The 15,652-nt window shown below is 33.4% G+C and overlaps 1 protein-coding gene across 1 annotated transcript; it reads right to left on the minus strand.

The window, feature by feature from the left end:
- Positions 1-1,109: 1,109 nt before the first annotated feature.
- LOC128557431 (uncharacterized) lies at positions 1,110-9,096 on the minus strand. The gene is made up of 2 exons (XM_053544803.1): positions 8,698-9,096; positions 1,110-1,843 (listed from the first exon to the last, which is right to left on the minus strand). The coding sequence occupies exons 1-2, from the start codon at positions 8,984-8,986 to the stop codon at positions 1,377-1,379; spliced, it is 756 nt and encodes a 251-aa protein (XP_053400778.1). The 5' UTR covers positions 8,987-9,096; the 3' UTR covers positions 1,110-1,376.
- Between the last annotated feature and the right edge of the window lie 6,556 nt (positions 9,097-15,652).

Raw genomic sequence — 15,652 nt, forward strand, 5'->3', positions numbered from 1 at the left:
GAACAGAATTTATACATGAGTAAGATTTATTACCCCAGATAGGAGCTGAATAGCATATAACGGGTAAAAATATTGTATCATATAGTTTTGAAAGTGTTGAAAAGTTGAAACCTCAAAAACCTTTACATTTTCAGTGCTCTACCAGCTGACATTGCTACGGTTTTTGCCATTTCTACAATATCTAGGAATTCGTAATACCTGTAACTATGTACATTATGTAGCGGAGATGCTCCCAACTTAAAGACAATAGTCGTTTGTATGCAACTAGGTATTCTAAAATGAATCATATTTGATTTGTTACAATTGACATTCATACTATTATTTATACACCAAACATGTAAAATATCTAATAGCTTTTGTAAATCTTCTGGAGTTTCAGCCAGAATCACAACATCATCTGCAAACGATAGGATACTTATCAACTCGTCATTTACTGTCATTCCAATATTTATGTTTCTTTAATAGCAGTAAGTAAGTCATTGATGTAAAAGTTGATAAATATTGGCGACAATGGGCAGCCTTGCTTAATTTCAATTATTCATTAACAACTGTATCATATAAGCGTTTGAGTTTTTTTATATTTAAAATGCATACATACACGATATTTTTAAGGGTGGTTAATCATGATCAAGTGATGGATTTAGTCGAAATCTTGCCAAAATTAATGATCATTCACACTTATGTGTGTTCACTGACTGCCTAATACGTGTTAAAATTTCATTGCAGGTATTTTTAAATTTTGAATTTCCAATCCTAGTTGCCAAAACCAAGATTTGCTATTTTAGCATGTGTATAAATTTCATAAACACATGACTATAGGAACTTCTGTATTGCAATAGTCAAATATTTATATTGACAAATACAAATGTATATATTAAGCTGAAATTCATAAGAAATTCAAGTTTGTAAAATTCTTATCACCTCATAGCTTTTACCTATCTCGGCTGCGCATCCATTATATATTGGAAATAAATGAATTCCTAATCTACACACTGCTTTAAAGCAGAAGTAAAGTAAGAAATTATATTGAAATCAAAAGTGCACTTTTTTAAACACTTAGAATTAATTAGTCTTTTCCATATTATAAGAGAATAATTATAAAATTTCAAACATGTATTTCTTATAGGGATCTAACTCAATGAAATGGGTCATTTCGTTCCTTGACTAAATCTCTAACATAATACATCATAAATGAAAAACGTCATATAATGTTGCTTAAATGTGATTGACTACCTGTAACAGTACAAAATAAAATAACAACAATTAGTCAGTCTTATGCAACATCAAGTCGCTAGTATACTCAAATCGCTCTAGATTGAGACGCTTACTGAAGATGATGATGATGGTGGTGATCGTGCATACTTATGTTATCCTTATCATTTAAAACTATCGACGTTAACGAGCGTCAGTCTTGTAGATAAAATTCTACAACGCAGCTCTAATGAGAGTTTTTTTAACATAGAAACGCATTCTTTACGAACATCTCCATACGTTTGTTTGCTTCCCTGACCATATGTCGTCTGTAAATTCTGGTTACTCAAGCAAAATTTACGTTCAACATTGATATCCTCCTCATCAGTGTAACAGCAATGTCCAAATCTCGCGATCGTTTTCACAGCTAGATTAACGACATCTGTATAGTTTAGAGTATCGGCAGACTTCAACACGTAGAAGCAATTTCTTACTGATCCCAACTGATACAGAATTCTACTTCTGCCATATGATCCTTCTTCTTTTTCTTCAGCCTTTGATAGTATTGAATTCATGACGATCTTGCATTTCTCCACCATCGGAGTTACTTGGTATTCTTCCGCAAAGGAAACAATGCAAAGAACATTCGAAACTGAAAGATATAAGATAATGTAGGCTTTTAATAATTCATTAATTGACAAATCAACATAACGAATAACTTTCATCACTCACAATACCTACCACGAATATGGTCACGTAATACACTTTACAAACATGTGATGCAGAACTACTTACACATGAAAACAAAACAAAAACAGAACATACCATCTACATTTAAGTATGAAGATTTTAAATTAAATTAAGGATAAAGGCATTTATCTAATGGATTTGCTTCATCAACATAAAAGCAATCAATCATGCACAAATAAATTTGGTACTTTTATTCACTCCGTTTGCTAGTAGATACAATATTAATGCATGTTTAAACTGATAACAAAATTATTTTGACAAAATACTTCCTTCTATTATGTGAATACTTACTACAACAAAGTGGGAAATGGTATTCAAATTCAACAGAATGATATGATATTTTTTATCATTTCTATAAAACTACCGAATTTAAGCTCTAAGTTCCCAAACTTGTAAATTATTTTCTCTGTAAATTGTTTTCTTAAAGTCTCAATATTTTGAATTTAGAATTTCAATAGAAATGTCTATAATGTTCCATTTTAATGCATTTTCAATTGACTTCGTTTAGTTGTGTATCACAGTTATTATCTCAAAGTCGGTCTTACATATATAATAATAGATACAGTTTGGATCACAATTGCAGACATCACTAAATCAGCCAGACATCATTGAAATCAACCTGGTATCACAGAAATCAACCAGACATCAATGAAACCAACCAGACATGAAACTAACCAGACATCATCATTTGAACCAACCAGACATCAGTGAAATAAACAGACATCAAAGAAATCCAACTGACATTGCTGAAATAAAACAAGCATCACTGAAATCAACTAGACATCTCTGAAATTAACCAGACATCACTGAAATCTAAACTTGTAAACCAATGTATAAATTTTAATGTCGCACTTGACGACAGTCAGATGAAGCTCCCTACTCTTTACTGAATCCCTAAACTTCACAAAACTCTATACAAAGCTCGATTAATTGCAAATTCAACCTTATGCACTACAAAAAACATTTCTGTACTTTTGCCTTCTTGTCTTACTGCAATAAAAGACCACGTACAGAAGTATTGCTCCAAGGTATATGAGAACTCGGGTGTTAATCTGTTTTGGTCCATCAAGAACTCTGGAGATGTTATCAAAAAGCTAAAAAAGCAAACACTTCAAATGTTCGAGTATAAGTACTTATGAATTTTCTACTCTTTATACTTATTTACCACATAATCTTATTAAAGAAAAAATGTTCGCTTTAATTGAGAAAACATTTGCAAGAGAAAACGTTAATTATCTGGCTTGCAGTGAAACTAGAGCATTCTTTTCTAACAGTGCATTCAAGAGATACAACCTATGGAGTTTTGATCAGGTTTGTGAAGCTCTAAGGTTTCTGCTAGATAATATATTTATCAAATTTGGCAATAAAACTTACAGACAAGCACTTGGTATCCCGGTGGAAACCAACTGCGTCCCACTCATTGCTGATTTATTCTTATACTGTTATGAACGATATTTCACGCTTAGTTTATCCACTGAGACACAATTTGATATTATTGAAGCTTTTATTGGAACCTCAAGGTATCTTGATGATATTTTAAATATGGACAACCACTATTTTTCAGAAATGGTGAAACATATTTACCCAAAAGGGTTACAGCTTAACAAGGCTAATACTTCAGATTTAGAAGCGTCATTTTTGGATTTAAATTTAACAATTGTTAATAACTTGGAAACGAAAACACATGATAAAAGGGACGATTTTAATTTTGAAATTGTCAACTTCCCCCACCTTGATGGAGATGTCCCTCGAGCAACATCATACGGTTTCTATAGTTCACAACTTATTCGTTTTGCAAGAGCTTGCTCAGAGATAGAGGATTTTAATGATAGAAATCTTCATATCATCAAGACATTATTAAACAGGATTACCGTTATCATAAGCTACGGAAAGCTTTCAGTAAATTTTACAACAGATCGTCGGAACTGTTAGAAAAATACAATACCAACCTTAAACGCTTTTAAAACTTGGACTTACACACCCGGAATACTATGGAGATGTAGTTTATAAAATTCGGAAAATTACACATAGTCCTAATATTAATCAAATATTTGTAAAATGGGTTAAAAAGTAACTAAAGAGGATACGATGCGAAAATCGTGAAGCACAGTGCGTGTTTAGTGATTGACCCTTCTACAGTTAATCGCTACGCTTTCCTATTTGATGGTGCGATGACTAATAAAGTATAAGACTCCAAGATGCTTTTCTCCTAAATCCTACATACAACGGATGGAGGGAATTGAATTTTGTCTTGCAGCTTTCTTAGTCGTACCCTTAAAAGTTAGGCTCTTGGTGCTCTGACTTCAGACAAGTTGTTGAGTACATTGGTGTGATTATACATTAGATTTACCATAATTTTATGTTTTACTTATATAATAATTAATCTGGTATTTTTGCGCTAATGTTAGAGCTTTTCTCAGCGGGGATTTTATTTACATTGTGTTATCTAACTTGTTGAAAATAGGGTAAGTGCGAGGTTGGCATGCCCTAAACGCGTTTAAACCCTCAGTTTCCTTTATATAGGTTACTGACCGTTCCAAGGCGGTGCCCCTATTTTCAACTGGTTTTCTGTCTGTCTTGTATTGTCTGTTGTGTATGTTGTCTAGTTTGTTGTAAGCGTTTTCTCCTCCTCCTAACTTCCACTATTGCCCCCCGCCCTTCCCCTTGCATTTGTGCTCTTTTTTGCATCCCCTTTCCGTTTACTTTGAGTTAGTATTCGTGGCTTCCCTTTATTTTGGCTGCCGGAATCCTAAAGCGGTACACTATTGTTTTTATTCCTTCTTATAGGGGTGCGTTTGTGTGCTTGTGATTTAAAGCGAAACCCAACTGTGAACTTGTATCGTACTTGTCTGTTTTTCTATGTTAGTTAGTTGGGTGTGGTTGTGTGTTTATCTTTGGTACATGGATGCCTGCGCTATTGTGGTTTACGTTGTAGTGTAGCTGTGATTAAGGAACGTAGCATTCTCTTTGTATATTCATCCTTGTTCTACTTTCCCCTTCAACTTCCTTCCCAAACCCCAACCCCTTTTTTACCCCTTACCACTTCCTCCTCCTCTATCTATATTTGGCATCAATTTATATGTACTTGTTACATTTTTGAAGCAAGCCGTCTGTAATATTTTTCCATTACGTCTTCTTTTTGTTGTGGGTCTACTTTGAAAATGCGTGGCTCTAAGGCTGTGTTTTTGGTGCTCTATGCTTCTGAGAAATCTACCCTTACCTTTATCTTTTGCTAACAAACGTCTGATACACCATGAATCAGAATTGATTAGTACAATTTTCATGCTCCCTCTCGCCCGACAGCACGCACGCGCACACACGCGCACTCACGCACGCACACAAAGTTGACCAGTCACCCAAGCATAAAAGGTAATTTTGTAGTTTAAGTGCGCAAATTCGCTTTACATTTGTCATTTTCGTTAAATTCAAATATTTTCGAGATGAAAACAGATAGAACCATCGGATCAAAAATGATGATTTTGATTAAGAAGGAAAGAAAGTGGACTATTACAACTTGCAAGTCTTGGCCAGACCGAGTTACAATAGTAAGTAGGAAACGTTTTAAATTCATTCCTCGCACAAACTATCATTCACCAGGCAATATCCGCCATATTTTGAAACGTAAACAAGTTGTTTTTGCAGCTATATATAAATCTACGGGTAATAATGTTTATTTGAAACATACGTATGCATGGTTTGTTATGTATTTCTTTTGACATGAATGTATATTATTTTGTTTAATCCCAATAATGACATTTTATTTATATTGTTTTGTTAGTGTCATGTATTAAAGGACTGTATCTGTCCCAAAAAATAATAACTATTTGCAGACCCATGTTGTTGCATATCACTACTGAGCAGTGTGAGGACAATTAACATACCATTCAAATGTATAATTTTGTATAACTTTTACTTAAAGACTCTTTCTGATACAAAGAATAAATATTGATAAATACGACCAGGTTGCACTTGTTCGCCTTTGTGAGTAACACAATTTCATTTAAACAACATAATATTATATAGATTGACTGAAAATATTTTCTGTTACTTTAGTATGTAAAAAGCTATACGATTTCTCGTTTAAGATTGGGATAATAAAGACAGGTCCCATTATTTAATTACAAAAGTTACCACCAAAGACATCTGATATCTTCATATTTGATGTTAACTGAACGCTTGATTTGACTGCATGACAATATATAGAAATCAGCATTTCTTAAATCAAAATTGCAGTGTCAAAAGCCCATTCATAATCTATGGATTTAGATTCATTGAACAAAACATTTTAATACGCAGTGCGCAGTAAAATGTAAAGTGACTAGAACTATGATTATCTTTAAAGCTAAACCCAACACAAGCAAATTAAAGGTTATATGGTTCTACATTTGAATCAACAATCCTCAAAAATGTGAATATGAACTCCGGCTAAAATGGATTGTTATCCATGACGATATGAATAAGCTATTGTGGTTTTCTTTTCTCTATGTACTAAAATACTAGCGAAGATCAAGATACATGTAGTAACTCCAATGAATATCTCAGTGGTGTAATAAAATCTATGCGGATGTCCTTTGAAAACACAGAAATATTACTAGACTCGGTTTTATTGAATATTTTGATTTATTTTTTTATTTTGTTTGGTTTAACGTCGCACCGACACAATTTTAGGTCATATGGCAACATTCCAGCTTTAATGGTGGAGGAAGACCCCAGGTGCCCCTCCGTGCATAATTTCATCACGAGCGGGCACCTGGGTAGAACCACCGACCTTCCGTAAGCCAGCTGGATGGCTTCCTCACGTGAAGAATTCTACGCCCCAAATGAGGTTTCGAACCCACATCGATGAGGGCCAAATGGTTTGAAGTCAACGACTCTACCCACTCGGCCACGGAGGCCCCGAATATTTTTAGGAGGTGTACACAAAGAAATGTGCAACAACGAAAAAGACCAGGAAATATAACAACACTTAATCCAAGTACTGCTAACAAGAAATATTTTTTTTAAAAAATGATGGTCGGCGAATTGTAATAAGGAAAGAAGTTTATGAATTTTTCATCTAACATTCATCTTTCATCTAACATTTTTCAAATTGCAAAACTAAACACCGCACTTTAACAATTTAAATGGTTCTCTTTTAATTTTTCGCAAAGGTTTCGTAACAACTTTGTTTCGTTTATCCTTAGACGAATAATTACAGCAGTAGTTTGATTAAGATTCATGAAGCGGTTCATGAGAAGAGGTCATTAAACGTGTTTATATTTTTAGCTAAATTGGTCCCTATCCCCATTTGTAACAAAATAGCAGGAGACCTTACGATATTGTTACACATCGAGTTTGATAAAAATCCATTACATTTTAGTGGTTAATGCGAAGAAAGGCATATCTACTTTAAGCTATAGTGGTCCCTAATAGGGCCCAAGTTCCTATATAAATAAATTTGGAAGAGGACCTTATAATGACGCTCCAGACCAAGTATGACAAAGATCCACCAAGCTGTTCATGAGACGCTGTATAAAGGCATTTCTAGTTTTAGCTCTAGCAGCCCCTAAAAGGGGTCAAATGTCCCAGCTGAACAAAGTTGGCTTCGGGCCTAATAAAGATGCTACAAATCAAGTTTGATTAGAATACATGAGAAAAAATCAATTAAAGGATTTTTTTATTTATTATTTTTATTTATTTCTAAAATAGGCCAATTGATCCCGCTTTAACAAATGCATATTCGCTATTCATGAATCTTTGGACAATGACGTCATACCTATAAAAAAGTGAACGTCAAGCAAAACATACAATTGTAATTATTTCAATATTTCTGTTTCATAAGCAAAGTTTAACCGTAGTCATATCACATACATAAACTGTATGCAGCGTACCTTCATTTCAGTGTAATGAGATTCAGTCATTATATAGCATATATATAATGAAACAGATTTCAACTGAGTTCAATATTTGCATACCATACTAAAGAAAAATATTCATATATAATAAATCAGTTAAATAATTTATAACAAATATATCAAAGCAAACAAGTACTCATTTTAATATGCAATCTGAATAAGTCACAAAAGCAAGAAACCTTTTCATATACAGAAGACAATTGTAACAAGAAAAAAAGCACTTCTCTACATAAAAGACTCTTATCACACCCTTATTCATGTGATACGAAGACCGTATTCAGCTCTTTCTTTAATTTGATATATGTTGGTATTTGAACAGGTTTTTATCATATTTATTAAACTTACTTATCATTTTGAGATATATCAATATTCTTGCTAAATATACTGAGCCAAAGTTAGCTTTAAAACTGTGAACAGCGTCGTTTAGGATAAACGCTTTGTCTACATTTCACTCAGCGTAGCACAATCAACAGAGTGAAAGAAATTGACACTCTCGTCCAGTCAGGCAGAGTGATGCATAAATTTCCATTTTGATAAATTATCTATAATGCGTTATCAAGTAGTTTGATTTGCAAACTGAAGTCACGTGGCATAGGTAACGAAAACGAATTTAGACGGCGTCGCCGAAAAACAACAGCAACAACACTGTGTTAAAGTACGGGACAAAAAAAAAATACACAACAACAACAAAGAGTCCAAGTACGGGACTAAACAAAAACAAGACAAAAAATGAGCTTCTTCTTCAATGTATTTAACAATGCTTGAACAATGCTTGTTTGCCCGAACTTATGCACTGATAAAATCATATTTATGGGTGTTTTTTTCCAGCAAGGTATTGATGTCTTTATGCTTAATATCTTACCTTCCACTGGTTTCTGAATTCCCGGATGAATACACAAAAGAAAATCAAGAAAATCATCGTATTTTTTCCCGATCATCTTTATACTTTTCTTCTTCTTTTCTTTAAAGTCATGTTTGAGCATAGCCTTGAATACAGGCGAGGCAATGCATAGAAAACTACGTGGAACAAACAACTTCTTCTCTTCAATGGCTCCAAATACAAGCGTTACTTCATCATCATAAACACCACTGTTTGTGAATGGTTTTGAAGGCAACTCCTCAGTTTTTACTTTTTTGATCTGGCTTGCCATATTTGTTTATAGAAAATGTCTGTGTCAGAGCGTATATTAATCCTCATGCGTTTTTTAATTAATAAAAAGTTATTCACAATGCGAATATTTAAATGATCCGCAACACGACAAAACGCATTCCTTGGTTGAAAGGTAAATTTGGTAAGATATTACTATATATATTTATATAGGCATTAAAATTGTTTTCCCAATAATCGATTTTCAGATAAGAATTAATACATTGTACGAAACCCGTATATTTTGTTTACCTTACTTCCTTTTAGATGTTTAGATATACTTCGTTGACAATTAACATTTACATGCGCATTGAAATAATGCTTTCCTGTCGTCTATTTGGTTAAATAAGAACATGTTAGAATCGAAAGAACCATGTTTTGATATATCTAAACACACCGAATTCCAGTTCCTCGGTGCAATTATTCCACAGGCGTACAACCTTTTAATAGTTTAGATACATTAAAACATGGTTCTGCTATATATCTAACGAGCAATCAGGGAAAAATCTTCTAACGGAAAATATGAATCAAACAGTAATTCTATTTTATGATATTCATACATACTTTATTGGTATTCTAAAATGAATTGAGTTTAAGATATAATTAGATAGAATTAAGGATATCACTATAATCATAAAATAGATCGAGTTTATTTTTGATATCTTAAAATCGATTTTATGATATCGTTAAATAGATAAAAGTCGTACTGAAAGGCACATATATTTTGAGAATCTTTTATTTATTGATATATGTAAGTAGTGGAGGGCATCTCTCTAGACCATTTTTTTCCTTCTTTGTCTATATAAAGCCGCCATCTTGGATTGGGGGCACTGGGAGCAGTCAATTTTCGGGATGGGACTCATTTGATCGAAATGACGTCACATTAATATGCTTGTCCGCCATTTTAGATTTATGAAGAGAAAATGCTTGAGAAGTCATAAGAAACTCGGGTAAGGAGCTATGTAAAGTATTTTTTATAAAAAAAGTTGTATTAAGCAGACATCCTTATTTTAAAAAAGATGACTCTCATATGAAAGGTTAGATATCTTTTATATTCAGCTTGATACTTTGAACTTTGAAGTGAGATAGTGTACTATAGGAGGAGTATACAAGTCGTCGACTTAAGAAGGTTCAGAAGAATCAAGGTACTTATCTGATCAGCGTTATAATTAAAAAATGTACAGAATTGAAACAACGCAATAAACTAGAGCTTCCCATATTAGATATTGAGCCGACATCTAACTTCTTTCTCACCTAAAACGCGTACATCAAGGACCCAGTACTACGGATCGAGAGGTGGCATGGTTCTAGTTAGCGTTGCTTAAATTCATTATCGTCACGGAAGAGCTGACTTTCCTACTACAAGCAAGCCGTGACACTCAAATTTTGTAAAAGGCTGATGTAACGACATCCTAGATTCAACTCTAGCCACTTTTATACAATATGATTTATTAGTTAAATATAGTATCAATAAGAAATGTAAAAAAAAATATACATATTAACTTGTTCAATCAGTTATAAGCCACGTGTTCTCTTCTGCATCTTACCGTCAAATGACAGTCAGTAATCATAGTCTGAATACTTATCAGAGCATAAAATGTTTTTGACAGGCTTAAACCTGTACACCATGCTATAACGTACAAATATGATGATTTTACAAAGTGCAGGGTACGGTTTATGAGCATATTAATATACATGTAGCTATAGAAATGAATATAATTTCTTTAATAAACCTGATACGAAATAAAATAGAAATACTTAAATGAATTATTCATACAACGTACCAGTGATGCGCATTCTCCCGGAACAATTCACCTAATGAATCAAACTCTAGATGGTCGAATATATATATCATTTCACTACCAACAGCCAATCAGAATGCAGTATTTTGACAAGCGGTAACACAGATCGATTTTTCCAAAACTAAGGTAAACCTGACAGGTTAAGACCTGTATCGCTTTACGTCTACTGCAGGCTATAGTGTACATATATATTGCTTTTAAAGAGCGCTGTTAACGTTTATGATCGCGGCATAAACATAATTATAGAAATGATTATAGCAAAATGTCATTAATTTCTTTAATTTACCTGATACGAAAATGAAACAGAAATACCTAATTTAATTGTTCATACAGCATAAACCGTGATGTGCTCTCTACCAGACCCTTTAACCGAATGATATTTACCCGTACACAACTCAAGTACGTATATAACACTTCACTACCTACAGCCAATCAGGAAGCAGAATTTTGACAAGCGATTTTGTTTTCCAATACTGAGATAAACCACAGAGAAAGTTTTAGGGATTAACTTTAACATGTTTACTTTTTATTGTCCGTCCATCTGGCCTTAAATCAACACACGCTAGACATTCTGACCATGATCACGTTTGATGTACTCATGGCCTTATCTAAATATAGTTTATAAAGTCATTGTAAAAATAGATCTGAGCTAGCGCATTTAGGGATAATACACTTATGATTGGAGTCATTTTGTCAGTGGACGCCAAGGAGGAAACATCGTAAGCAAAAAGGTAGCACTGACTGAAATTATAAAACGCACTCAGTTACAAACAAGTGGACAAATGGTAAACTTTCTCTGTGGTTTATCTCAGTATTGGAAAACAAAATCGATCCGTGCTATCGCTTGTCAAAATTCTGCTTCCTGATTGGCTGTAGGTAGTGAAGTGTTATATATATACTCGAGTTCTACAGGTAAATATCATTCGGTTAAAGGGTCTGGTAGAGAGCACATCACGGTTTATGTTGTATGAACAATTAAATTAGGTATTTCTGTTTCATTTTTGTATCAGGTAAATTAAAGAAATTAATGACATTTTGCTATAATCATTTCTATAATTATGTTTATGTCGCGATCATAAAGCATTAACACCGCTCTTTAAAATCAATATATATGTACACTATAGCCTGCAGTAGACGTAAAGCGATACAGGTCTTAACCTGTCAGGTTTACCTTAGTATTGGAAAAATCGATCTGTGTTACCCCTTGTCAAAATACTGCATTCTGATTGGCTGTTGGTAGTGAAATGATATATATATTCGACCATCTAGTGTTTGATTCATTAGGTGAATTGTTCCGGGAGAATGCGCATCACTGGTACGTTGTATGAATAATTCAGTTAAGTATTTCTATTTTATTTCGTATCAGGTTTATTAAAGAAAATATATTCATTTCTATAGCTACATGTATATTAATATGCTCATAAACCGTACCCTGCGCTTTGTAAAATCATCATATTTGTACGTTATAGCATGGTGTACAGGTTTAAGCCTGTCAAAAACATTTTATGCTCTGATAAGTATTCAGACTATGATTACTGACTGTCATTTGACGGTAAGATGCAGAAGAGAACACGTGGCTTATAACTGATTGAACAAGTTAATATGTATATTTTTTACATTTCTTATTGATACTATATTTAACTAATAAATCATATTGTATAAAAGTGGCTGGAATTGAATCTAGGATGTCGTAACACCAGCCTTTTACAAAAATTTGAGTGTCACGGCTTGCTTGTAGTAGGAAAGTCAGCTCTTCCGTGACGATAATGAATTTAAGCAACGCTAACTAGAACCATGTTACCTCTCGATCCGTAGTACTGGGTCCTTGATGTACGCGTTTTAGGTGAGAAAGAAGTTAGATGTCGGCTCAATATCTAATATGGGAAGCTCTAGTTTATTGCGTTGTTTCAATTCTGTACATTTTTTAATTATAACGCTGATCTGATTCGTACCTTGATTCTTCTGAGCCTTCTTAAGTCGACGACTTGTGTACTCCTCCTATAGTACACTATCTCACTTCAAAGTTCAAAGTATCAAGCTGAATATAAAAGATATCTAACCTTTCATATGAGAGTCATCTTTTTTAAAATAAGGATGTCTGCTTAATACAACTTTTTTATAAAAAAATACTTTACATAGCTCCTTACCTGAGTTTCTTATGACTTCTCAAGTATTTTCTCTTCATATATCTAAAATGGCGGACAAGCATATTAACGTGACGTCATTTCGATCAATTGAGTCCCATCCCGAAAATTGACTGCTCCCAATGCCCCAATCCAAGATGGCGGCTTTATATAGACAAAGAAGGAAAAAAGTGGTATAGAGAGATGCCCTCCACTACTTATGTAAATGTATTTAAAGGAATTTACTCAAAGGATGTTATTAGATATAAAAATGTATTCCTCTTCTGTAACATTGATATCCAATTTCGAAACAAACCTCTATATCAAAATATAATAATTTATTTAAAAGATATTTGAGATTCTGATCCTAATAACTTTATTAAATCAGGTATTCTTTTAAATACTAAAAGATATGCGGGATTGTCGAATGGCAAAATATCAAATCAAGTCTAAAGTAAATGGTGTAAAAAAAGTTCATCTCGATTAAGAAAACATCTATATTATTTTACTGAGATGTAAATGACATCAGGAAAGGTTCATACCATTCACTGAAGACTACCAGTGACATTGTTTTGGGTTTTACTGTTGGATAAGTTGTGGTGAATGTAAGACATTCAGTGAATTTTTTTCCTTACTCATAATCTTGTTGTAGAAAATGACATTTTTCACTTAATTTTATGGAATTATGCCAGTATCATACTTAACAACAAACATATGTTGCAATATATTTAGAAGTTATTTGTTTGTTTGAAATTGTAGCGGATGAATTTCTTTTGTACAACTAAAAACTCAAGATCTGACATAAAATGTTTTGTTAGAATCAACGAATTTGTTTTCAAAAGTTAAAAGACTGAACTTAGTATATAGAATTAATTATTTTTTCTCACGTAATAAAATCTGAAATTAACCAAGTTTCTATCGCATAATAACTTTAACATATCAACATTTAATTTGAATGAAAACTATCTATTTCTTACTTTCCATGTTTTTACTATGCTGATTTATTTTTTCCAGATGGAAACCATTACATACATTGTATTAATTTGAAAATCAAGAAATTCGGAGATTGAAAGACAAAGTCACGAACTGTAATAAGGCCTGAAAACAATATCTTAAGTGTGGAGTCACAAGGCAGGCAAACTTAAAGTTTCCTACAGTTGTGTAATAGGCCGTCAAACCTACCCTTCTCGCTTATACATTTGTCCGTATCGTATACTGAAGCGTTCTGAATCTATTTCTATCTTCAGATTTGTAAACGAAGTCCCGTGTGCGTTCAGTTGTTCTTATTACATTTAATGTTATTGGATCGGGCAAGTGCAACGTCTAAGGATATTCATTTTTTTGTTACAAAATTACTCAATGGTCATTTCTTTTACGCACATTGCCAAAGACTTGTATGTTCTGTTGCCAAGTGTTATGTGCAATGATTTTACATCTGTGCTTCTTCCACGATAATGAGGCGGGAAAAGTGCCGAGTCGGGATTCGAACACTCGTCAGCCCGTTACAGATGTTATCGCCAGCAGGTAAATGATGTTTCTACAACATGCTTTGTCATTTCTTTATGTATGTCACTGCAGCAGTTACATATTCAGTGTGCCCATACCACGTGACTTTGACGTCATTGTATGGCTAAGACGGCAAGCCAAATTCCGTCGATTCGATTCTTCAAAGTGGCGTAAGTTCTTTATTTCTTGATCAAATATGACCAAATAAAGCGCAGGCTAAGGAAAAAAGTGAGTACTTCACTCACAAGTAAACGGTTTTATCAACAGATGAACAGTTTTGGCCTGAAAACGGGAAAACTGTTTTGTTTAGAGAAAATGAGCATGGTAAGACGGCAAGCAAGGGCCCTTTTGACAGAAAAACGGATGATTGTACACATCAGAGGTGTCGCACGTATTACCGATTCACAGGAATTTAATGCCAGCTCTGTTGGAGGCCTTAATTGACAAAAATGTAGCAGAATTATTTTAAAACTTTTTAAAAATCCAAAATACGCTAAGACGGCAAGTCATTTTTTATAGAAATATCGTCTATGGAGTCGCACTTCTCTACAAGCGGTCATTGGATGTTTACCAATAGTAGATCATTCTACTTATTGTCAAAACTATAGGAAAACATCAAAGAACCGTTATATAAGTGAAGTCATATGATGTTTTGAACTACATGTACGTTATATGCTCTTTTTTTTACTACAGTTGCTAAATTGTGAGGCTTAATAGATAAATTAAACGAGAATTATGATTTGCTCTAGCAGGATTGGCATATAAGTGAGAACTGTTCTAGAAAGATTAAGAATTCAAAAGCTACACATGTATACCATCTTGGATGTACCTCTGCGTGTCGGTCTTTGGATTAAAGTATGTTATAGCGTTTCGAAAACTAAAGAACAAATATACAGTTGGCAGCAGGCAACAACAAATAATACACATTTTTGACCTAATCAATACTACTTTATATGTTCTCAAGTCTGTTGTACATATAATGTTTGAGTGAATGTTTTCTTGACAAATCGTTATGTATTTAAAATAAGGCTACTTATTAAGAAGAGCCATTTTGTCGACTTCCACAAATCAAAAACACAATTTTCAGATATATAGAATAATGTTTTGACAAATAAGAATCTTATTCTTAACTCAGTCTATAAGCTAGAAGACATGCTTTAAAAAGTATTTCTATGTAGCTGTGTTCAAAGTATTGAGTAGAATAGAAAAATCTTATTTTGTTCCCCAAAATTTAACACG

Source organism: Mercenaria mercenaria, chromosome 5 (genome assembly GCF_021730395.1).
Source record: "Mercenaria mercenaria strain notata chromosome 5, MADL_Memer_1, whole genome shotgun sequence".
Lineage (NCBI taxonomy): Eukaryota > Metazoa > Mollusca > Bivalvia > Venerida > Veneridae > Mercenaria > Mercenaria mercenaria.